The sequence below is a fragment of the Ursus americanus genome, chromosome 1 (assembly GCF_024610735.1).
Source record: "Ursus americanus isolate L20-20 chromosome 1, mUrsAme1.1.p, whole genome shotgun sequence".
NCBI lineage: Eukaryota > Metazoa > Chordata > Mammalia > Carnivora > Ursidae > Ursus > Ursus americanus.
Window position 1 is genome coordinate 41035750 of NC_142127.1, and position 25988 is coordinate 41061737.

At 34.5% G+C, this 25988-nt stretch overlaps 1 protein-coding gene across 1 annotated transcript in view; it reads left to right on the forward strand.

Moving 5' to 3' along the window:
* Window positions 1-25988, forward strand: part of SLC4A10 (solute carrier family 4 member 10) — a 118861-nt gene that overhangs the window by 68099 nt on the left and 24774 nt on the right. Inside the window, exons 10-15 of the mRNA XM_045780822.2 lie at window positions 6860-6965; window positions 12233-12394; window positions 14010-14123; window positions 15157-15318; window positions 23450-23701; window positions 24898-24966. Coding sequence (XP_045636778.1) covers window positions 6860-6965; window positions 12233-12394; window positions 14010-14123; window positions 15157-15318; window positions 23450-23701; window positions 24898-24966 — 865 coding nt within the window. The remainder of the gene's footprint in view (window positions 1-6859; window positions 6966-12232; window positions 12395-14009; window positions 14124-15156; window positions 15319-23449; window positions 23702-24897; window positions 24967-25988) is intronic.

Below are 25988 nucleotides of genomic sequence, written 5' to 3' on the forward strand. Positions count from 1 at the left end.
ATGATTAATGATGTTGAGTATTCTTTTTATAAAGCTGTTGACCATTTGTAGGGTCTTCTTTGGAAAAAGGTCTATTCAAGTCCTTTGCCTTTTTTTTTTTTTTTTTTTTTTTTTTTAAGTAGGCTCCAAATGGGGCTTGAGCTCACCACACTGAGATCAAGACCTGGGCTGAGATCAAGCGTCAGACACTTAACCAACCAAGCTGCCCAAGTGCCCCTGCCCATTTTTTAATCAAGTTATTTGTTTTATTGCTATTGAGTAGTAGGAACTCCTTATATATTTTGGAGATTAACACTGTATCAAATATAGTTTGCAGACATTTTCTCCCATTCCTTAGTTTGCCTGTTCATTCTGTTGATTGTTTCCTCTGATATGTAGGAGCTCTTCAGTTTGATACAGTTCTACTGCCTATTTTTGGTTTTGTTGCCTGTGATTTTGGTGTTATGTTCAAGAAATCGTTGCTAAACCCAAAGTCATAAAGCTGTTGCCCTGTTTTCTTCTAGGAATCTTATAGTTTCAGGTCTTATTTTTAAGTCTTTATACATTTTGAATTGGTTTTTGTATACAGTGTAAAATAAAGGTCCAATTTCATTCTTTTGTATTTGGATATCCAGTTTTCCCAGCACCATTTTTAAAGAGACTATCTTTTTCCCATTTTTAGTCTTGCCATCCTGCTGAAGATCTTTTGACTGCATTAGTGAGGGCTTATTTCTGGGCTCTCTATTCAGTTTTATTGGTCTATATACATCTTTACGCCTTACCATTCTGTTTGATTAGTCTAGCTTTGTAATATGTTTTGAAATCAGGAAATGTGAACCTTCCAACTTTATTCTTTTTTCTCAAGATTGTTTTGACTATTCAGAATTCTTTGTGGATCCATATCAATTTTAGGATTATATTTTCCTATTTCTGTAAAAAATGCCGTTGGGATTCTGATAAGGATTGCATTAAATTTGTAGGACGCTTCAGGTAATATGGACATTTGAACAGCATTGAGTCTTCCAATCCATGAGCACATGTGTAGCTTTTCATTCCTGTCCTTAACTTCTTTCAGCAATGTTTTGTAGTTTAAATGTGCAGTTCTTTCATGTCTTTAGTTACATTTATTCCTAGGTATTTTATCCTTTTGATGCTATTGTAAGTACAATTGTTTTCTTAATTTTCTTTTTGGATTATTCATTGCTAGTTTACAGAAACTCAACTGAGTTTTGTATGTTGATTTTTTATCCTACAATTTGCTTAATTCATTTATTACTTCTAACAGTTTTTTTATGTGTAGAATCTTTAGAGTTTTCTACATATAAGATTATGTCATCTGCAAACAGAGATAATTTTACTTCTTCTTTTCCAATTTGGATGATTTTTATTTCTTTTTCTTCTCTAATTGCTCTAGCTAGGACTTCCAATACTATGTTTAATTAAAATGGCAGGAGTGGGCATCCTTTTCTTTTTATTGACCTTCGAGGAAAAGCTTTTTTTTTTTTCCTTATTGATTAGGATGTTAGCTGTGAGCTTGTCATATATGACTTTTATTACATTGAGATGATTTCATTCTATTCCTTATTTGATGAGTGTCTTTATTACAAAAGGGTGTTGAGTTTGTCAGATGCTTTTTATGCATCTAATAAGATAATCATGTGATTTTTATATTTTGTTCTATTACTTTGGTATATGACACTGATTGATATCTGTATGTTGAACCACTCTTGCATTCCAGGGATAAAGTTCACTTGGTGTTGATGTATGAGTCCTTTAATGCACTGTTGAAATTGGTTTGCTAGTATTTTAGTGGGGATTTCTGCATAAATATACATCAGAGATATGAGCTTGCAGTTTTCTTTCCTTATATTTTTCTGGCATTGTTATGAGGGTAATGCTGGCCTCATAAAATGAATTTGGAAGTGCTCCTTCCTCATCAGCTTTGTGAAACAGTTTGAAAAGGATTGACATTAATTCTTCTCTAAATGTTTGGTAGAATTCACCAGTGAAGCCATCTAGTCATGGGGTTTTCCTTTTGGGGAGATTTTTTATTACTGATTCATTCTCTTTACTAGTTACAGGTCTTTTCAGAATTTCTATTTCTTTATGTTTCAGTTTTGGTAGATTGCCTGTTTCTAGGAATGTGCCCATTTCTTCTAGGTTATCCAATTTATCGGCATATAATTGCTCATAGTAATCTCTTAATAACTCTTAATTTCAGTGGCATGTGTTATAATGCCTCCTCCTTCATCTCCAATTTTGAGTCTTCTGTTTTTTTTCTTAGTCTAGCTAAAAGTTTGTCAATTTTATTGATCTTTTCAAAACACAAACTCCATTCCATTGATCTTTTCTATTGTTTTTCTCGTCCCTTTCATTTATTTCTGCTCTCATTTTTATTATTTCCTTTCTTCTGCCAACTTCAGGCCTAGTTTGTTCTTCCTTCTCTAGTTCCTTGTAGTTTAAAGTTAGGTTGTTGTTTTGCAACTTTTCCTCATTTTTAATGTAGGCACTTATTGCTATCGACTTCCCTCTTAGTATTGCTTTTCTGCACCACATAAATTTTATTATGTTATGTTTTCATTTTCATTTGTCTCAAGATATTTTCTAATTTTTCTTTTGGTATCTTCTTTGACTCACTGGTTGTTCCAGAGTGTGTTGTTTCATTTCCATGTATGTGAAATTTCCAGTTTTCCTTCTCTTACTGTTTTCTGGTTTCATTACACTGTGGTTGGAAAACCTATTTAATATTACTTCATTCTTTTTAAAATGTTAGGACTAGTTTTGTGACCTTACATGTGATCTATTCTGGAGAATGTCCTTTATGTGCTTGAGAACACTGTATTCTGCTACTGTTGGCTGAAATGTTCTGTATATGCTTTTAGGTTCATTTGGTCTATAGTGTTGTTCAAGTCTTCTGTTTCCTTATTTCTCTTCTGTCTGGATGTGATCCATTATTTAAAGTGAGATATTGAGAATTTAAGAAATAAAACAAATGAGCAAAGGGGGGAAAAAAGAGAGAGAGAGACAAACCAAGAAACAGGCTCTTAACTATAGAGAATACACTGATGGTTATCATAGGGGAGTTGGGTAGGGGGAAGGGTAAAACAGGTGATGGGGATTAAAGATTACACTTATCATGAGGAACACTGAATAATGTATAGAATTGTTGAACCACTATATTGTACACCTGAAACTAATATAACACTGTATGTTATCTATACTGGAATTAAAATTAAAATTTTAATTAAAAAATTTAAACATAATTATAAAATAAATAAAGTGAAGTATTGATATCTCCTAATATTATTTGTTACTGTTTATCTTTTCCTTTAATTCCATTGTATTTCCTTTCTATATATCGGTGCTCTGCTGTTAGGAGCATATATGCTTTTAATTATTATATCTTTTTGGTGAATTGACTCTTTTATCAATATATAATGTCCTTCTTTGTCTCTTTTTACAATATTTGACTTAAAGTCTATTTTATCTTTTATAGTTATGTCCCCCTCACTGCTTTCTTTAGGTTACCATTGCATTGAATATCTTTTTTTATTCTTTAACTTTCACCCTATGTGTATTCTTAAATGGAAAGTTTCTTCTAGACACATATAGTGGATCTTGTTTTTTATCCATTCATTCACTCTATGCCTTTTGACTGGGGAGTTGAATCCATTTGCATTCAAGTAGTTGGAAGGATTTACATTCCATTTTGTTATTTGCTTTCTGTCTTACAGTGTTTTTGTCCCTCTAATCCTCTTTTTTCTGTCTTTCTTTGTTTTTTTGGGGGGGGTTCTTTGTAGTGGCATTGATTCCTTCACAATTTCCTTTTGTGTTTGTTCTACAGGTATTTTCTTTGTGGTACCGTGGGGCTTACATAAAGCATCTTATAATTATAACAATATTAATAAACTGATAACAACTTAAATTCAGTTGCATATAAATACTTTTTGCTTTTACTTTCTCCCCTTTACACACTTTATATTATTGATGGCACAAATCACATTTTTATATCGTGTATCCATTAACATATCTTATAGTAATTTTTAAAATTATTTTATTCCAGAATTTTATACCAGAATTAAAAGTGATTTTTTTGTCTGTATGTTTACCTTTACTAGCAAGCTTTATACTTTCATGTGCTTTTGTGTTGCTGTTCAGGGTCTGTTTGTTTCAACTTCAAGAATTTCCTTTAGCATTTCTTGCAGAGCAGGTCTAGTGGTGATGAACTCCCTCAGCTGTTTTTTCTTTTTTCTTTTCTTTTCTTTTCTTTTCTTTTCTTTTCTTTTCTTTTCTTTTCTTTACTTTACTTTCTTTCCTTTTTTTCCCTCAGATCTGGAAAGGTTTTATTTCTCCTTTATTTTTGAATAACAGTTTTGCCAGACATAGCATTTTTGGTTAGTAGTTTTCTCTTTCAGCACTTTGAATATATTATCCTACTCCCTTCTGGCCTACAAAGTTCTTGCTGAAAAATCCACTGAAAGTCTTATGGAGGTTCTCTTACACATGGTGAATTGTTTTTCCCTTGCTGCTTTCCGAATTTTCTCTGTCTTTGACTTTTGACAGTTTGCTTATAATGTGTCTCAGTGTGGATTTCTTTGAATTCACTATGGTTAGAGTTCTATCAGCTTCTTAAATCTGGATGTCAGTTTCCTTCCCCTTTCTTTGAGTTTTTTGTTCCTTATTCTCTTTCTTTTTCTTTTGGGACTTCCATAATGTATATATTGGTCTGTTTAATGGTATTTAGCACATTTTGTAGGCTTTCTTCATTCTTTCTCATTCTTCTATCTTTCTGTTTTTCTGACTGGAAAATTTCAAATGACTTGTCTCTGAGTCCACTGATTCTTTCTTCTTCTTGAATGAGCCTAATGTTGAACTGCTCTAGAGAATTTTTCAGTCTAGTTATTATATTTTTTATATTATATTTTTCAGCTCCAAAATTTCTGTTTCTATTTTGTTCTTTTGTTTAGGGCATGTTTCCCTGTTTCTTCATGTGTCTCATTACTTTGAGGTGGAATTGGCACATTTGAAATAACGGCCACATTTCCTAGTCTTTATGAACTGGCTTTCTACAGCAGAAGACCTTGCTAATCAGCCTGACTAGAGATTCTGGGGGACTCTAACTTCCTTTCTGTTGGGGGAATTATAACTTTTCTGGAGAAGGGATGTATTACATGTAGTAGTAGAAGGAGGATTTCTGGAATCAAGTGTACATAGTCAGACTCTCAATTATCTTCCACATTTTCAGTTTCATCTCTTACTGTACTTCTTTGTTTAGTATGAGCCCTTGTCTTAGTCCAGACACTCTTTGGGATTCTACAGGGCAGTCCTTTACTGGAGTTGGAAACAAAGATTTAGAGTGCTTGAATGATCTTCCCATGGTTGTGCAACCAGTAAAGAACAGAGCTTTATGTACAGCCAATCTGGGACTTAGGAACCTATAGTTTTAAATAAATTGCATTAATGTATGTCTATTACTGCATCTCAGGTTCCTTTGATTCCCTTTTTCTGTAGCTTCTCTCTGCTACCATGGAGGTCACTATAGCTGCCCATAGTAGCTAATGCTTCCATATCCTATCTCTTAAAACCCTTGTCACCAGCTTTCTCACTGGAACCCTTTACCCTCTTAGAGGCCCAGTTCCAAGTGAGCCCAGCTACAGACTCTTCTGACCTTCCTTAGTAAGAGAAGGAAGCATGTTTGTTTGTATTCCCCAAGTCAAGTAGAGATTCTTGCAGTAATAGACATTCAGTATCCTTTGAAGCATGAATGAATGGTGCAAAAAAGAGCAGACCAAATTCCTGATGAGAGACTATTGCTTAGGCAGAGGGATTTACCCCGTAGAAACTGTATGATATTTTTCTATAGAAATAATGTTAGTAATGGTAGTTAGAGTCTACAGTTTGATTAATACCACTAAAACAGCAGTCCAACTAACTTTTAAGTTATGCAGTATATATGGGTTAATCTGGGAGGCTAACCACCATTTTTATAAAATGCTTCTATAAGAAAATGCTTTCTGAAGGACAAACAGTGGGTTTATGAATGAATTTTTGGAAACAAACCATTTGTAAATTGAAGTTAACATCTAAGAGCATTAATCTGTTGGAAATCCTTGCTTGTGTCATCTTCTGTTTTATTTATAAATAAGAACCATGAGGGCAAAAACTGCTTTCTGTTACATAATAATAGCACTATGCCCAACTCTTGCATTTTCTCTTTGCTCTTATGCCCATCCAGCTTACGTTACCTTCTATGTGGAGGTACTCAAAAAGCTTTTGTGTATTTATTTATTTATTTTTTAATAACACTGTCATTCATCACAAAGAATAGTATATCCTAAGATATATATCCTAGTATAGTATAGAATAGTATATCCTAAGATACCTAGGGTTCTTCAACCTAATTTGCAAAATTATAAATGACCTTAAAATACAGATTAAGTAACTACAATTTTAATTGATATGGTTGTATAATATTAATAAAAATAAGTAAATTATAATAGATTTGGATGTTTATAATTTTTTCCATTTAACTTATAATTTAGGGGCAAAGTGTTATGGTAAAGGCTAGAAGGCATCCTGGTTTCAAAGGCCCCAAAACCCTTGTGCTCTACCCACACTTTTAAGAATTTCCTCTCACTGGGACAAAAAGGGAAAGACCTCTTTCATTAGAGAAAATACTATAGAGTAGTCTAATGTCCTGAAAATATATCTACCCTGCTTTCTGGAAATACTATGTCTTGGAGTTTAGAATGACCTAACTCCTTTTCTCTCAGATAGAGAAAAGTTATGACTGGGGAAGAAGAACCCATCACACATTAGTTTTGAGTACAGTAACAAAAAAGATACTTAGTTCACAAAAGATGCTATTTTGCCTTTACAGGTGTAACTGTGTAGAACCACATAATCCCAGCAATGATACATTGAAGGAATGGAGGGAGTCCAATATTTCTGCCTCTGACATAATTTGGGAGAACCTAACTGTTTCGGTAAGTGAAACATACAGGCTTTTTTTCACATTTTGAATGAATTATTGCCACTAAGGCAATAATATTTTGAATGGTTAATTATTATAAAGTAATAGTTTTATCTTAATTTTAATTTCATTTTTAGGTTTTCATTAGTAAACAGGGATTTTCTTTAATTATTAAGTCTTACTAATAGTTAGTAGGCCTGAGTTACTCTAAAAGCAATCATAATATGACAAGATTAACTGAAGGCACATTAAATAAGAGTGGTGTTGACCTAAATGAAACCATATGGCAGAACTAAGTCGGCCTTCTGTGTAAAGAACCCAGAACGCTTTTACTTCACTCTGTAATACTGCTCCAGCTGTTGGGAATATGCTGAGGGAGAGGAGATGTTTGTTAATATTTCAGTGTAAATATTGAAGTCTTTAGGAAGAACAAAAGTCATTATTAACAAAATTCTGGCACTTTCCTCAGGAAGGGTTTTCTTACTTAGATTTTCTTCTTATCTCCCACTCAAGAAAAGAAATGACAAAGATTTTCACCTATCTGGGTTAAATCCTGTACGTTTTAAAAACTTTTGGCTTCCTCTATTTTGTGATTTCTTTTTTCTCCCTCCTCATAGCTGCATTTCTCAGTTCTTCCTAATCTCTTATAATGTTTGTGCACCTCTTTTTTCATCTATATTTGCATCCTTCTGTTCAATCTAATCTCATAATTGGAGAAATTGAGTGTTCTGATTTTGATGAGTATTAGAATCTGAATTATTCTAGTTACGAACATTACATCCCAAAGTTCCTTCCACTTTACTTACCTGTATAAGCTCGAATCCCATTATAACCATCAGCATAACACTAAATGAATTCTAGTTCATTTTATGAAACACATATTATTTTAGCAAGTGAGCCAGTTAGTGCAACATAGAAATTTTTTTCTGTTGTACAAGTATCACAAAACTCTAAGTATGATTCTTATAAGAGCATTTGACCTATTGCCTATTTTCTCAATTTTCCCCATTAAATGTTTTCTTTCAGAATCAAAATCAAATCACTTGCCCTTGGTTTAAAATTCTATCTTGACCTATATTTTATGAGCTTTTTTCTTATCCTAATCATTTTCTCTAGAATAAGCTTTCACTTACTCTTGTTTTCTTCTGTTATAATTAACATTTATTCTGTTCCATCTCTTTGTCCCTAGAAAAATAACAGTAACAGGCTGTTTCCTTTCAGAGAGCCATTTAAATGGACCAATAAAAGAAATGTTGAGCAAGAAAGAATGCTACGGTTATTCAGAATTTAGGCATGGGACCATGGTTAATCTATTCTGCAGTGTATCTTTCACTTATATTCCCTTTGTATAAACTGTAAAGATAATGTGTCTAAAGAGCCCCTTGCTTGTGGGCTCATCTCAATGTCCCCTTCAGTGCAGAAACCCAATAATCCCATTTTTAGATTATTTAACATGATAATTTATTCTATGTGTTATATATTCTCTTACCAATTTACTGTTAAATCATAGTATTCATTCTATGTGATGGCAAATCCTGAGTAATAAACTTCTGAGAGACTCACAGCACGATTGATCTGGCTAGTCATGAATTAATTTTAGATGTTAAAAGTTTTAGGGTCAAGCAGAGTACAGTAAAAAATATTTTGCAATCAAAGCAAATCTTGCACTGTGTGTGTGTGTGTGTGTTTAAGTTCTGCAGTAGGTGTTAACACTCTGGCAGAAATTTTCATATTATTTTTCATTAGTTAAAAGCAGTTTTTCAATGGATAATTGCTAATCTTGACCAGAAATAGCCTCTATCACCAAAGGGAATGCTTCATAATGAAAAAATCTTGTAATCTTGTAATTTTTAAGTCAATGAGGACCATTAAATTTTTGTCTTAATAGTTATGCTGGGTTTTTTCCCCAGCGTGATCATCAGCATTTTATTAATAAACCACTGTGCTAATGGCTATTATAACTGGTTTTATAAAAATGGTGATAGATCATTTACATATTATTCATTTGAAAAGTTTTTATTGCATTGTTACATATCTCATGAATTATAATTTATACCTTGCTAACTCAGCAAGGGCAAAGAATTTCAGTTTTCTTTGATTCTCCTACACTGCTATATGCATAGTAAGTATTCAGTAAACATTTAATGATTGTTTTGAAAAATAGTTTCATATCACAAATTTACTACTTAATGCAAGTGTTTTGTTTTGGTTCATTTTGTTTTCCAGCTCTATTGAGGTATGTTTGACAAATAAAACTTGTATGTATTTGAGATGTATAGCATGATGTTTTGATGTATGTATACATTGTGAAATGATTACCGCAATTAAGCTAGTTCACATACCCATCATCTCACATGGTTACCTTTTCCTTTTTTCCCCCTTTCTTCTTCTTCACTCTCTCTCTCTCTCTCTCTCTCTTTTTTTTTTTTTTTTGGTGAGAACTATTAAGATCTACTGTCCTATCAAATTTCAACCATATAACACAGTATTATTATTCATAGTCATCACGTTATATATTAATAGATGTCCAGAATTTATTCATTCCACATAACTGAAGCTTTGGGCCCTTTGATGAATATTTGCCTATTTTTCCCTTCTTCATCCCCACCAGCCCTTGGTAAACATCACTCTACTCTTTGCTTCTACAAGGTTGAATTTTTAGATTCCACATATAAGTAAAATCATGAAATATTTGCCTTTCCATGTCTGCCTTATCTCGCTTAGCATAATGTCCTTCAAGCTCATTCATGTTTTTTGCAAATGACAGGATTTCCTTCTTTTTTAAGGGTAACTGATATTCCACTGTATATTTATACCACATTTTCTTAATCCATTCATCCATCTACAGACATATAGGTTATTTTCATATTTTGGCTATTGTGAGTAATACTTAATTCAGGTCTTTTATGGCAAGCTAAAATATATAAGTTTCTTTTATATAAATATAGGTTTATGTAAATAAATAAACATATTTAACAGTATCTCAAAATCAGTCATTACAAGGAATTCTTAGGCACGGTTTAAAATATTCACATGCAGTTAACTAGCAATTGTCTCAAAATTACATATTTAGCTTGTACATATTTAAGGGGGGAAGATACTGATGCCAACTTTAATTTCTTAGTCTTACTAATGAAATAAATATATTTTATTTCTTATCAAACTAAATTTTTGTGAACTTATAAAATTGAAACTTAGAATATGTTTGAAGAATAATTAGTAGAAATGAGTTGGTCAACAATCATTTTTTAAATTTTTGTAAGTGAAACCATATGTTAGATTTAAAAAAAAAAAAGCCCGCAGGATTTAGATTTTGTTTTCAGTCCTAAATCTCAGGACTGGTTCGTGTGTGTGTGTGTGTGTGTGTGTGTGTGTGTGCGCGTGCACGTGTGTATGTGTTAGGAGTATAAACCAGAAAATAATTGTAGACTTTTGTAGGTCAAAATTTTTCTTTTTAAATAGCATACTGCCCCCCACAAAGGAAGAAAAAAAACAACACCCTTTTCCAATTTGTTTTGAATTAAAGTAACAAGGCAAGCTACTGGCAATTTATTATAGATTATATGTCTGTTAAATGATCCTTTAAGTGGCATCTATGTTCTTAAGAACTGAGAACGAGACCCAGCCAAGTCTAAGGAATATTGAGAAGACTTTTATACCTGCATGAAAGACTGAAGACGGCCACAAATCTACAGATAGTGTGTTTGCAGGGAAACTTCCAGCTCCTCTTTGTGTTTTGCCATTCTGCTTAACCATTACTTTGCTTAATGATTGCTCTACCAGTGTCTCTGGACAAGGGCAAGAGAAAAGACTAAAAATGCAAGGATTCACTTCTGACACTATTTTTTAAGAGTTTTGAGAGAAGGAAAATTAAAACCATATTTATGGCTGGGAAGGTGTGGTTTCTTTGGTCTTTTAATTAACCAAGTTATTGTGCTCTATCTTAGCTTAATATAAATAACTAGAACTCAACTTTAGCTAGCAAGGAAGGTATTTGGGGCTAGATTAGAAAAGGGGACAATTCTTTTAGATAATTGTGAGGTAAGCTAACAGTATTTTTCAAGAATCCTAGCCTTAGGGGTAGCTGCCCCAAAAAGATTTCACTGGGCGTTGGTTTGTTTTTAGATAAAAATGTGGGCTATCTGTGATCTACTCTAAAATCTTCTGAAGGTACGGAAGGATCCTCAATAAATTCAATTTCTGTTTAGGTCCAGAATATCTCAAGTACTACTAATGAGGTCACTGGATCACTTAAATCATGATTTTCTGTTTTGAAAAAAAAGTAATACTTCCGTAATCTAATCTTTAGTATAAAATAAAAGAAACCAAAATGAGTTTTAAAGAGAATTTTTTATTTCATTTCAAAATATTAATGTTTAAATGCTCAGTTTTTCTTGGAGAAAAGAAATTTTTTTGCCTTTGCTGCCACCTCATGGCTAAGGTAGTAATTAGAGTGATCCTTCAGGGGCTTATAAAAATATATACCAGGAAAAAACAAAAAACGAGAAGTCACAGTAAATATGAGCTTTGCCTTGCTCATGTACTAACTTTCTCTTTTTTGTTCTATAATCTAAATTTGAGCCACCTCTTTGACTCCCAATTTTACATTCTAGAAGAAATGTATCATGGTTTTCTCGTTGCCTTTCTCACCTTTCTTGGTAGCTTTTGGACTAGATAATTCTACAAAATCACTGTTCTTCTTTAATGTGCAATAATATTCCCACCATAGGCACTATGTTTGTACCAAAGCACAGCAGCTGCTCAGCAGCAGTGAGGCCATAGCAAATTACTTTACTTCCCCGTATCTGTTTCCTCGGACATGAAATAGAAATAATGATATCTCCCTATTTCATAGGGTTGATGTGGAAATTAATTAAGATGATATATTTAAATGGTTTGGTGTCGTGTTGACCCTAGTAACCACTCACTTTCACGTATATCATATTTTCCATAAATTTAGTGTTAGGAACTTGGCGGATATGAGGTTAAATAACATTGATTGGTAGATCAATTAGTTTTACAGATTTAAATTTAATTTGAAAAAAGCAAAAATTTTAAAAGTGGTTCATGTTCAATTTTAACATAATATAAATCTCCAATATTGCTTACTACCTATCTATATAAAATTCATAAAGCTCTCTGATGTCTGTTAAATCACTGAGAGCCATAAATGAAGAGCTTCAACATCTCAACTACAGTTGATCTTCAGATGTTAGTTTTCTGAAAGAAGTGTGTCCTTTTCTTTCTTAACTAGCTCCATTTGTTTTACTTCTCTGGCAGGAATGCAAATCATTGCATGGAGAGTATGTTGGACGAGCTTGTGGCCACGATCACCCATATGTACCAGATGTTCTGTTTTGGTCAGTGATCCTGTTCTTTTCCACAGTTACTCTGTCAGCCACCCTGAAGCAGTTCAAGACGAGCCGCTATTTTCCAACGAAGGTACTTCGACTAGAATTTTCCTGATCCAAACATAAACCAACATAAAGCATGTTACAGAGTCAGATGTGTTTTAAGATAAAAGAAATAGCAATTGCTGCCATACAAGGAGCCACGAAAAGGCTGTGTGTGTGTGTGTGTGTGTGTGTGTGTGTGTGTGTGTGAGAGGGAGGGAGCTGCCAGGTTAGGAGAGAGGTGCAGGGGGAGAGGTGAAGAGAAAAGCATTTGGTGATACAGGTGGTAGGACAGCACATGCCCTCTAGGCTTTTACGCTAACTTCAGATCCCAAAGATAAGCTCCCACTCTCCCACTTACGGCTTTTGGAAATCAAAAGCACACACTGCATTACTGATTGTCACTCTCTTGCCCAGGGAACAGTGGGAACTATTCCAGCCTGACAGGTACCTCATAGGAGCCACTGTTACAGTCTCTAATTGGGAAAGCCCCTGCAAGACTCATTGGAACACTATTCTCTTTTTCCTTTTTAAAGTGTCAGTCCCTCCCCCTAACCCACTACGTTTGCATCTGCATATTTGGAGAGGAAAGTAAACAGAGAAACAGCTTAGTTCAATATTTAACACTGCAAAGTAACACCTATAATGTCTGACTCAGCCAAAAAGAAAAAAAAAAGAAAAAAAAGAAAAGAAACAAGAAAACAAGCTTTTTTAGGGATGAGCTAAAGATTATGATCAAAATTCTGCTTTAAGAAAATGTTTTGAGATCTGTTTCATCCAGAGAAAACTTCTGTTTTTGTCACCTCTTCCTTCCCTAAGGTGGAAGATTAATTCCTTTCCCCCCAAAGCTCAATTTGATTGATACAGGTTTTTTTTAGTAAGTTGGAACAATAATCTCCTGCATTTTGTGTGGGTGTATGAGTCATAAAGTCATCCTAAATGAAGCCATACCTAGTCGATGATTGTAATAAGGATTTTTTTCTTGAAGATGGCTTTAAAAACGAAACATGGCTTTAAAAACTGGCATACCTTCTTGATGAGCGCTGAGTAATATACGGAATTGTTGAGTCACTATGTTGTACACCTGAAACTAATATAACACTATATGTTACCTAGACTGGAATTAAAATTTTTTAAAAAGGAAAAAATATCTCGCTTACCACAGAATAACTTTTAAATTTTCCCACTCTGTTGTACACATACTTAACATCCAGATAAACTAGCCAAAGTATTATGCTTCTTCAATATAAATAGATTATTTTATTGTGCTTTCGGTTTATCATATTAAAATGTTACCTGTGGGAGAAAAAATCCTAAAATTCAGCCAGATTCTGGCCATGCAGTCTTATTCTGTGTTGTAAATATTCACACACTTGAGCTCATAATAAATTTACGTTAAATACTGAAAACAGTGCAGTCGCCATTTTAGCTATTACATAATGCCTCATTCTAGAAAGGCTGAGTGCGTATCCATCTTAGCAACAGAATACATAAATATATATTCAGGTTCTGACAGAGCTAGTGGTAATATTATAGTAAGCATAAAATATAATACTATGATATTATGTCATTAAGTGATTATAAATTGTGATTCTGGATTATGTTCTTGAGTACTCCTTACTATTTATAGTTCTTCAAGTGACAAGCATTTTCATTATTTTTAGGTTCGATCCATAGTGAGTGACTTTGCTGTCTTTCTTACAATTCTCTGTATGGTTTTAATTGACTATGCCATTGGGATCCCATCTCCAAAACTACAAGTACCAAGTGTTTTCAAGGTGAAGTTATCATGGCATTTATAATCTATTTCTCCATCTCTAGGTCTAATCTTATTTAGAGGATGAGGTTTTCATGAAAATATAAGGAATATAGATTAATAGAGTATTCAATAAAATGCCCACAACATGGCTAAAATTTTGGTCTAATATTACAAAGAAAAAAACAGAAATGGAATCTAGAGGCCACTTGAAAAAATCTCCTGTCAATTATTCCAGCAAGAATATCCACATACAACACTCCTGAAAGATAAGAAAGTATTTTGAAACTAAAGGAAAATGCTTTATCTTGACGCAAAATTGCCCAGTGGATAAGGCTGTGGAAAAGAGATAAAATTAGGTCTGGGATAGAATTCTGACCATGTTACTAATGAAGTATGTGACCTTGGGCCAGTTACTTAACCTCTTTGAGCCTCAGTTTTCTCACTTGTCAAACAGGGCTGGGAGGTCTTCAAAGAATGTCAAAATGAATTCCTTTGGGACTCATCTCAGGTACCAGCAATGTTTAGAACCGTTCCCAGAGCTCCTGATATGACCAAGTGTCTTTTTGCCATTTGCAATAATGACCTGTGCACACATCTAAACTGAGTTATACACAGTTGTCAATGGGCTCTTTATAAACGTAAATAAATTTGCCAACTGTAAATGGTAAATATTAATATTATTGTATGTACTATAGGTATTGATTAAGAACAGAGATTTTTTGGCCAGTCTGTCAGAGTTTAAATTCTGTCTCCACCGCTTACTACTTTTGGGACCTCGGGCAATTTACTGGACCCTGCTCTGCCTCAGTTTTATTATCCGCACCTTGTTTAAAGTGTTGTAAAGAAAAAAATGAGTTAAAATATTTGAAGTACTTAGACTGGTGCCTTGTACCTTATAAATGCTTTGTAAATCTGACTATTATTATTAAGTATAGCTCACGTAGCATATCAATTTATAATTAGGGCTTTTGTGGTAGCATCTGTAAGACTTAATTTGATTAGGTATTCATTAATCCAGTTACTAACTATCTACATCACTTTATTTCTTGCAGCCTACCAGAGATGATCGTGGCTGGTTTGTTACACCTTTAGGTCCAAATCCATGGTGGACAGTAATAGCTGCTATTATTCCAGCTCTGCTTTGTACTATTCTTATTTTTATGGACCAACAGATTACAGCTGTCATCATCAACAGAAAGGAGCATAAACTAAAGGTACATTTCAACATCCATTTTAATGTAAATCATTGTGCCTTAACTGACATTGATATTTATTATACTTTACCTGTACTCTCTAGTCATCTGTAAGTGAAATATTAAGATAATGTCTTCAGGTTTGTAATTTTTATTGTCTATATTCATGACGCTTTGTCTCACAATGAGTTTAACATTAATTAATTTTTAATTTTTTAAAAATGAATTTATAGCACTTGGTTGAGCCTAAACTCTGAAACCTCACTTCCAGGACGTAAAATAATACACTTTGCCGAGGTTGTAACTTTCTTTACCATGTTTAACATACGTTAATGAAATAACAGTCTATTCTGGGGAAGGGCAGCTTTACCAATCTGTCTTGTGTGTGCGATTCCTCTACTTCTCTATTTGGCCCTAAGTATGCCTATTAGATCGCATTCATTACTGGAACAAATTACATCTGTAGGTAGTTCTCATTTGGTTTAGTTATTCATCTGTCCATGATGTCTATGACAACAAAACGCAGCCATAGATGTTATCATTTGTAAGTGATACCTTTGTTGAGTTTTATTGCCGATTTCAATGACTTTTTTAATAAACTAATATAATAAATATGGATATATCTTACTTAGTATATTCTGACCCTGCCATTTTGCAATTGTGAATAATCAAAGTTATTCACTGCTGTGCAGTATTTTTGAGATAGTCAATGTGAACACTATCACTTACAGGAATATGTTACATGAAACCCACGATATCAATGAGTGGCCAAAAATATTCCAAATCAGGGACGTCTGGGTGGCTCAGTAGGTTAAGTGGCTGCCTTCGACTCAGGTCATGATCCCAGGGTCCTGGAATTGAGCCCCACATTGGGCTCCCTGCTCAGTGGGGAGCCTGCTTCTCCCTCTGCCTGTTGCTCCCCCTGCTTCTGCTCTCTCCGACAAATACATAAATAAAGTCTTTTAAAAAAATAATCCAAATCAAAGCTTATAAAAGCAGAACATGCACGGTTAATCAAATTGTTTTGTTCTGGTATCATGAGATAATTCCCAGCTATCTTCATACACTCTTTAAACTCTAGGAAACGTTCCTTGTCAGAGCAACACAAATCATGCTTTATAGAATTTTATAAGTCATGTTTGTTAGAAGGATTAAACAATCTCTGATTGAACTATTTGATGGAAAATAGTAATGGCATTAACGTGAGAAAGCACAATTATTTCTAATAAATCTTACTAAAAAGGAATTTTATGTATATATTGGAGGAGAATGTGTGTCTATCTGAAAACAAAGAGCGTTCTTCATTCTCTTTATAGAAAATAACTCAAGTGCTCAAACCTTTTTCTAAAAGTTCGTTCAATTCACTTTTTGGTTTTGTCAAATAAGATTCTTAATTATGTGGAATTTAAGAAGCAAACAAATGAGCAAAGGGGAAAAAAGAGAGAGGGGGTCGCCTGGCTGGCTCAGTTAGTTAAGTGTCTGCCTTCAACTCCAGTAGGTCATGATCTCAGGGTCCTGGGATAGAGTCCACGTTGGACTCCCTGCTCAGTAGGGGGCCTGTTTCTCCCTCTGCCTGCCGCCCCTCCCAACTTATGCTCTCTCTCTCTTTCCCTGTCAAAAAAAAAAAAAAAAAAAGAAAAGAGAGAGAGAGAGACAAACCAAGAAGCATACCCTTAACCGTGGAGAACACACTGATGGTTACCAGCGGGGAGGTGGGGGGGAGGATGGGTGAAATAGGTGATGGGGATTGAGGAGGGCACTCGTGATGAGCACTGGGTGGTGTATGGAAGTGTTGAATCACTATATTGTACACCTGAAACTAATATTACACTGTATGTTAACTAACTGGAATTTAAATTAAAACTTTTAAAAAAGGTAATTTTACAAAAATATCTCAAAAAGTCTTAGGAACTAGACAAGTGGTGTGCTAGTAGATGGTTAACAACCAGTTCTCTGCATTTAAAAGAGAGAGACCCTGATTTATAATGTTTGCTAATTTTCATGGTATGAGTACCCCCACCATGGCCCATTTCAAGTTACCAATGTGATATCAATTGGCATCAAAAAAATTTTGAAAATTAAACAATTGTTTCTCATAGCCTATATGAGCTGGATCCAAGACTACTCCATTCAATGTTGGAAACTTTTGAGTGATGTGCATCCCTCAAAACAAGGAATTCAGATTTCCAAGTTTAATAGCCTACTTATTTAATAAAAATTATTTCAAAATATTATTTTCTTTTAAGATATCAGTCATCTGCAAAAGCAAATTCTACCACCGAGTGATTGTGAAAGTTACATAGTTGATTAAATAGATCTATTAAACACGTGCACGTACTTTAGGTTGAATATTGTTTGTCTGTTAACTCTCAGGAAGTAGGAAAACATCTTCCTGGACACCAACTTGTTTTTTAGAGCTGAAAGCATCTCTATATTTCTCATAAAGTACTATATGATTTTGCCTTAAAAATTAGACAGTATAAAAACTTAAAAGACAAAAGTGAAAAACACTATCATTTTATTTCCTAGAGATTACATTGTTAAAGTTTTGAAATATAGCCAAATATATGTTTTCATACTACATACGTTCCTTGTATTATTTTTCGTGTAAGAGCGTTATCATAGTAGTCATCCCACGCCAACCATGTAAATCTGATCATCGTTTTTAATGGCCGTATATATGTTTTTTATATGACATGTTTTAAAATGACCTCAAAGCCTCCTATTTTAGGAAGAAAGTAAGCCATATCATTATTGTTTCCCCTTCAATAAAGTCAGATTTTTTGTTTTTGTTTTTAGCCTTTGTAATTAGGCAGAAATCCCACTGATTTTGCTGAAAAATTATTCTTTGTAAAGACTATCAGCTAAACTAATACAGGCAGTATTTTTTTTTCCTACACGTTAATGGAATCATATTGAAACAAAATGAAGAAGTAAGTGAAGATTTGCTGAGAGCGATATAACCTTTTGGTTCATTCTCTGTCCTTGTTCTTTCCAGGTCTCTCAACCTTATAAATCACATAGCATCTGCTCCTTGTTCTTCATGAGCCTGTGGTAGGCCCTTGACATTGACAGCCTTTCCAAAGCTCTAAATCAACAAATACACTGTGTACATATCACGTAGAATAGCTAAAATACCATAAAATATCCTTTAAGTGCTCTTTTCAAGTACTTGCTTTTGTAGAATTAAATGTAGCATTAAAGCATTTAATATTTTTGTCACGGAAATAAACTTGAGGCTGTATTACTAAAATATATTACATGATTTGTAATTAATTTTTTACTATACAAATAAATGACTATGCAATCAAAAGATTTATATTTTATCCCTTAATAGGCTGGATTTAGTAAACAATAGAGCAAGTGATTTAATCATAAGTTATGCTATATTGCCATGAGTAGAATTAATCTTTTTTTAAAAGATTTATTTATTTATTTGAGAGAGTGAGCATGGCGGGGAGGGGCAGAGGGAGAGGGAGAGAAAGTCTTAAGCAGACTCCCCACTGAGCCTAACTGTGGCAGGAGGTGGGGGTGGGGGTCTCAATCTTACGACCCTGAGATCACGACCTGAGCCAAAACCAAGAGTTGGTCACTCAACTGACGGTGCCACCCAGGCGCCCCAAGAATTAATCTTTTCTTGGTCACTGTAAGTCTGAACACTCTATCCTCCTCCTTAGATGTAGATGTTTTCAAAGCAAATTCCTTCCAGTGAAGACATATTTTATCTACACTGAACACTTTTTTAATTTTAATTTTTTTTTTTTTTTTTTTTTTTTGCCTGTAACCATTGTCCTCTGTAAGCTTCAGTATAGTGTGGTCTGCTGCTGCTGATTTTCCTGCTAACAACAAAAGATCACCTTCTCAGAACAGTCTTGACTCAGAGTTAACGGTTGGGTCCAGAGCTGGTCTCCCCACCTGTTGCTTCACTGAAATGTTTGCACGGTCTCCTGGCTTTGACTTGAACCACATTGTCAGGAAAAGATACGTGTTTCTTGAGTATATCCCCAGACCACAAGTTAACCACATTTTCAGCTTTTACTAATTTTTTTTTATCACTTGAAAACCCGTTTTTGCCTTGGTTGGATCATGCCCTGAAATAGTTCAATGAGTTGTGTTTTCTAGTTTCTGTATCAAGCACCTGGTTTGACCCCACATCATATATCTTAGTTCATATCCTATATCGAAGTCACCTTGGAATTCATCATTTTGATGTCTCCCAAACTTACCTTTTCACCGTTTCACCTTTTCTTTACTTCCATTACCAAAGCAGTAGTTGTTTTCTTGTAGAGAAATTTTTTCATGCCATTAAAAATGTTTTTATCATTTTGAAAGTGTTACTACAGACACAGTAAAGCTGCGTTGAGCTGAAGAAGTTGGCCCAACTCACTAAGTGACTTTCTCCTCCCTCAGAATGAAGAAGCTCAAATTAGCAAAACTCCAATTCACTGCACCCCATGATCTTTTGGGTCATTCAAGAGTGATAGAAGCTGCAAATGTAAAAATTTGAGAAAGCAAAGTATCATCTATATTATATATAGGTATAGATTCATACTCTAGCATCTTTTGTTTTCTTACCTAGAAAAGTGGGATAGGCATAGGTTAGCTGACTCCCTTTGAAAAGCATTAGAAATAACTGCTTTTAAAAAAAGCACATTCTCTAAAAGTGGAAAGAAAGATATTATCTTACAGAAAAGAAAGTTTCTGTTAAGCTACAACTGTGGGCTTTTCTACATGTTTCTGTAGACAGTTCAGGCTTCTTTTGACATCATTTTTAATAAACAGCAATACAATCTCAGATCACTTGAGTAAATGAATGCATTTGCAACATTCATTTGGCACCACATTCTCTTGATGATTATGGCATTTGATATGTTCTTTTTTGCCCTCTTTGTCAGCCTGGTTCTTCATGTCAATCTATAGTCTTTTATGTGGTTAACTTGACAGATGCAGGAAATTGCTGCCAAGCTTTGAAATGAATTTTTTCAGCAGTGGCATCTGGGTATCAGATGGTCCTCTTGGCTGGCCTCTTGTCTTGCTGCATGTTGGTTTTAGTGGGGTCTGGTGTAGCATCACCTGTTGCTATGCTCCCTTTTCCTCCCATATGTCCATTTCCTGTGATTCGTGGATGAAAGTGAGAATAAAAGCTCTGATTCTGTCTTTATTTCAGAAAAAAATCTACAGAAATATGTTAGAAGGTACAGAGTTCTCTCTCTGACAAAAGGATACTTCCCTTTGGCTGTCATGCCTATCAGCTAATAATTTGGGTACAAAGACCAAGTTTTAAGATATTTAATGAAAGGCAAGAAGGATGATGATGATTAATTAGTGGAAGTGCCAGAACTGCTTTATTTCCTTTGATTCACATTAAATTAAGATGCTCCCATTGCTGTACACCATAATCAGGGGGAAATTGTATTTTTGTTTTTATTAGAGGCTTGTATTGTACAAAGCTAGCTTTCTAAATTTAAAAATGAAATTATTCACTTGGAAACCATTATTTTGTCTGCTTCCTGCAATCCAGAGGCCCACTGTTTATATTTGTATTGTCTTTTTAAAACACTAGGTAAGAGCTATAGGAAATCACTATCATGAAGAAGGCCTTCTTTCTATTATTAAGCCCCAGTGAGTGTGGACCCTGGGAAGGTCCAGGGTGTGCTAAAAGGACAAGCCAGACTCTCAGAGCCCCTGTCCTCTGCCCTTCCCTGGTGTTTATCTCATGGCTGTTAGCACCTCTTCCATTCTCTCTTAGCAGTACCATAACTTTGCAAAACAGCCCAGGGGGCACCATTCACATCTTGCGTGCTCCCTCACAGGCAGAGGCTTGAGGACTTAGGTCCTTTGCTATTCTATATCCTTCTCACTCCAGGGTCCCTAGGACAAAACACTCCTCTCAGCGGTAAAGACACGCTCCTTTAAAGGGACCAAAATTTGCGTTCTATTCTATGCTGCCACATCTTCCCAACTGTTCATTCAAAAGGACCAGAAGACCGTAGTGTGGCCCTGGTGAAGCTTCTTCCTATGCCGTTTTGGTTAAGCTGGTACCAGCGTGTTTCTCTTCCCGCTCTCCAGCTCTTAGTGATAAAAACCTTTGCCGAGTTACTTGCAAAAAAGAGTCTCTAGAGTCATATGGACGAGAGAATTTGCATTTAGGCATTCTGGTGAACTGGAACACCGCTACGGCTAAGCCACCCCAAGGAAGGGCACTGTGAATTGGTGACAGCGGAGGAGGAAAATGTCCTTTTGTGGGTATCTGCCATTTTCTCCTCACTGTTGTCTCCTGCACTTTTATAATTTCGCAGGGGTAAGCAGAAAGGAAAGGAAGTACAGCCGACTTTAAGAGTGTTTTTCTTAATCAAACAATTAACAAAACAAAATAGAAAAAAAAAAACAGTATCATGACAAATATGCAACAAATAGGATGCTTCACACTCTAGGCTATATGAGATTTCATAGTAACTAAGAACTGCTTGCAGTTTGGTAAAACTGCCTGTAAAAAAAAATCAAAATTATTCCTCTAGAAAAACTGGTAATTTCTGCTCATATTCATAATAACAAATGTAATGGCTATATTTATTTTAAATTATACTTATTAAATCTGATTCTGAAAGATGTTTTAATGATGCATATTTTCCTCTAAAAAAGTCCATCTGTACCTTATTGATTGCTTATTGTGTGCCAATGATTGCATTAAAATCTATAGGGAATACTGAGAAATTATATGATATGTTACCTGCCCTTAAGAAACACATCTTTTTATTGAGAAGCCTTGAAACAAATGAGTACAAATAAAAATGTATTGTTCAATTGCCAGAATATAATAGTTCCTAACATTTACTGGGTGCTTAGTATGTATCAGACATTGTTCTGAATAATTTTCAAAATTAAATAATGTAATTCTCACAGCAACCCAGTGAAGTGACTCCTGTTATCACCATCATCCTTTTTCAAATAGGGAAACAGAGGCAGAAGAGGTTAAATGATTTGCTCAAGGGCATTGGTTGAGCCAGTATTTGATCCCAGGCCACCTATCTCCAGAACCTAAGCCCTTAACCACTGTATTATATGACCTTTCATGAAGTTAGTCATTAACAGTTGGAATGTAAAATAGGCCAAGCCATTTGCTACCTCTGAGGCTTTCCACTGACAATTTCCTATGGGGGATGGGGTGGTGAAGAGAGAGGCAAGTGCTGTTGGCTGTTTGCCCTTTAGTTTCTTCCTCGGAGCCCTCAGCCACTCACCCGTGTCTCACTTCCCTGCATCTCCACTCCACATGCCCCCTGCACCTATTTTGTCTCAATTACGTTTCCTGCCTGGTCCTAGAAAGCACTGAAGTTTGCAACACCTGGAGGTCAGTGATAGTGGAGTAGAGAGAAAACACAAAAATTCATTTTAGGGAGAGGCAAATTTTTCTAGTGTTGAAACTGAAACAAATGAGAACAAGATAGAGAGCAAGAGCTGTATCAGGATAAAAATAGGTGTGTATAAGGAAGCTTTGATTCCATGGTATTATTTTTCCCAGTAAGACATTGAGACACCCACCCACTGAGACAAAAGAGGGCAAATGGAAACACAGTGTTTGAGCAGAGTTTTTCTTTAGGAGATCTGATATGAAGGGCTTCTTGAGTCTTGTCAGGAAGTGGTTTCTGTTCACACTCAGGCCATCTGAGCACTGGTGTGGATACGGTCCTTAACTCTGTTTTCTCTGTTTTCTACCTGATGCCTGGTACATGGTGTTCGGTAATTTTTTTGTGTGAATTAATAATGAATGAGTAGATGTATGAATTGTGAGTTAACTTGCCCATTTAAGGAAACTAAGAGAAGTGACTGTATTTAATAATGACTTGAATTATCCAACAGAAATAGAATGGAAACTAATGTAATATTAACCCAGACATACATTAAACCTATTAAAGTAGGTTGAAGTTACTATAATCATAATTGTAATAGGAACATCTGCAACTTTTCTTTAAGTGGATTATATATTTTCAGACTGTTACTTTTTTATCTTTAATTTATTTTGCATTTTAGAATCAGTTGTCTAAGACTCAAGATAGTATCTCTTTTCTATTCTTACTGTTCCATGGTGGTGGTGTCATTTGTCTCTATACTAAATTCAGTTCCTAAGAGAATCCTCTTTTCTTTCTTTTAACAGAAAGGTTGTGGGTACCATCTGGATCTATTGATGGTGGCTGTCATGCTTGGGGTGTGCTCCATCATGGGCCTGCCGTGGTTTGTGGCTGCCACTGTCCTGTCCATCACTCATGTCAACAGCTTAAAACTGGAATCAGAATGTTCAGCTCCAGGAGAACAGCCCAAGTTTCTTGGCATTCGGGAGCAAAGGGTTACTGGGCTTATGATTTTTATTCTTATGGGTTCATCAGTCTTTATGACCAGTATTCTGAAGGTAATGAAATCTGCCTTTATGAAGTTAAGAGAAGGCAGAATATATTTACTATTGCTTAAGATATTTCATTTAAATCTAAGCCATCAATTTGCAAATACTGAATGGCATGTGACAAAAGTGATGAATTTCTTTACCATGTTTATATAACTTCTTAATGGGGGAAGTTAAGTGCTGTGTTTTGGAAACCTTAAATACAGAAGAAAGTTAGCCTGGCAATGTGTAAATATTCCTGTAATTTTGAAATAGTTATCAAGTTATGGGGAAAAGTCACTCATTATTTCTAACTGATTTGTGATCCGAATTCACTGCAGGCCTACCTGAACTAAAGTCTCTATTTTCTTGTCAGATGCATGTGCAATTAACATTACCTAGTATAAGATAAAGCTGCAGAGATGAGCCACGTAATGGTCATGGCCACATATGCAGTTTCGTATATTAAATATTTCATGAAACTACTGCATGGGCCTCACCATTGTATATACTTATTTTCTTCACATTGAAAATAATTGAGTCTATTTTGAAGAGCTTTAAAGAGTAATTATTTTGTCATAGAATTTTGGCAGGTATTACCAAGGTATGTCAATTGTATTTTAAATTATAACTCATTTTAGTTGTCTATAATTTGAATGTTCTAATGGAATGATTTAATCACTTATATAAGTTTATTTATATTTAATCATTTATGTAAGCATATTTGCAAGAATTAATTTCTGTTATATAAGTAATTATAGAGCTACAATTATGCTGAGCTATTCCAATAAAAAGAAAAAAACTGAAGAGTCCACATGTTTGCAAATATCTGGTATAATGTCAGAACATCTGGATGTTAGTTCCATTCTTCATCTTTAATCCAAATATCTTACCGTTGTGAAACAAAATACAAATTTCTCTAAAGTAGAATCATAATAGTAGTTAATATTTTTATATGCCCTTTTATAGGTTTTGACCTATTAAATAATCATAACAACCCTATTATTACCATCCCTTTTTAGATACACACAGGAAAACTTAAGTAACTTACCTAAGGTTATGCAGCTAAAAAGTGCTAAAGCTAGGATTTGAACCCGGGGCTTCTGGCTCTGCCCTATATTGCTTCTAAAATATTATTTTTCTGTGTTTTTCTTTGGTAAGTGAAAAATAGCATGACCAGTTATTTGAAAATAACTTCTATATTTTCTCCAATTGTTCTTTTACAGTTTATTCCCATGCCAGTGCTGTATGGAGTGTTTCTTTATATGGGTGCTTCATCTCTAAAGGGAATTCAGGTAAATTGCTTACAGTAAACCACGCACATCTGTGATCACTTATCTTAAGTCTATTGATGCTAAATCATGTGATAACTAAGAAAATGACATCATCTGAGGAGCAGCTTTCAGACCACAATTAAATTTCTTCAAACTGGTTCCTAATCTTAAGGTACTTTTGTTTACCATAAGTTATATTAAAACTGTATAAGGTTTAGACTTTACAACCCTCTTAGAAAACTCATAACAGTACATTTCAAAATATAACCAAATGCTTGTAATCTTTGATACTGTAATCATGTATATGGAACAGAAAAGAAGAACTGTATGCACAAAGATGTTCATTGTAACACATACTATCAAAATATTGGAAATAACCCAATTATCCATCAGCAGTAAAATAATTAAGTGGTCTATGTTACAGTCATTTAAGATTGGTAATTATGATGGCCATAAAAGGAACATGGCAAAAATGCTTATGGCTTAATGCAGAGCAAAAAGGTAGGAACACAAGCTGTACCTACCATATAGGTTTATAAAGCTGTGAGTGTGAATGGATCAAAAAAGAAGGTAGAGATATAAAAACAATTTATTAAGGTAGTGAGATCCTGGGTGATTTTTTTCCCTTTTATGTTTGTTTTTTCTATTATTAGTACAATGATATTTATAGAATTCTTTTTTTAATTAAACTAAAAATAAAGGTATAGGGTAAGGCAATTTCAAGGTATAAAGGAAAACTTATTAGTTAAGTAAGTATTGGTTTAATATAGTTGTATTAATTTTCTATTAACAAATTACATAACAATTCATAACAAATTACAATGAACTTAGTGACTTTTAAACAATGAACATTTATTATCTCACAGTTTGTGTGGGTCATGCATTTGGGAACAGATTAGCCAGGTGGTTCTGGCTCAAGATGTCTCATGTAGTTGCCATCAGGATGTGGACGAGGGCCGCAGACATCCAAAAGCTTGACTAAGACTAGAGGACCTATGTCCAAGATGGCTTACCACACAGCTGTGGGAAAAGGCATCGGTTCC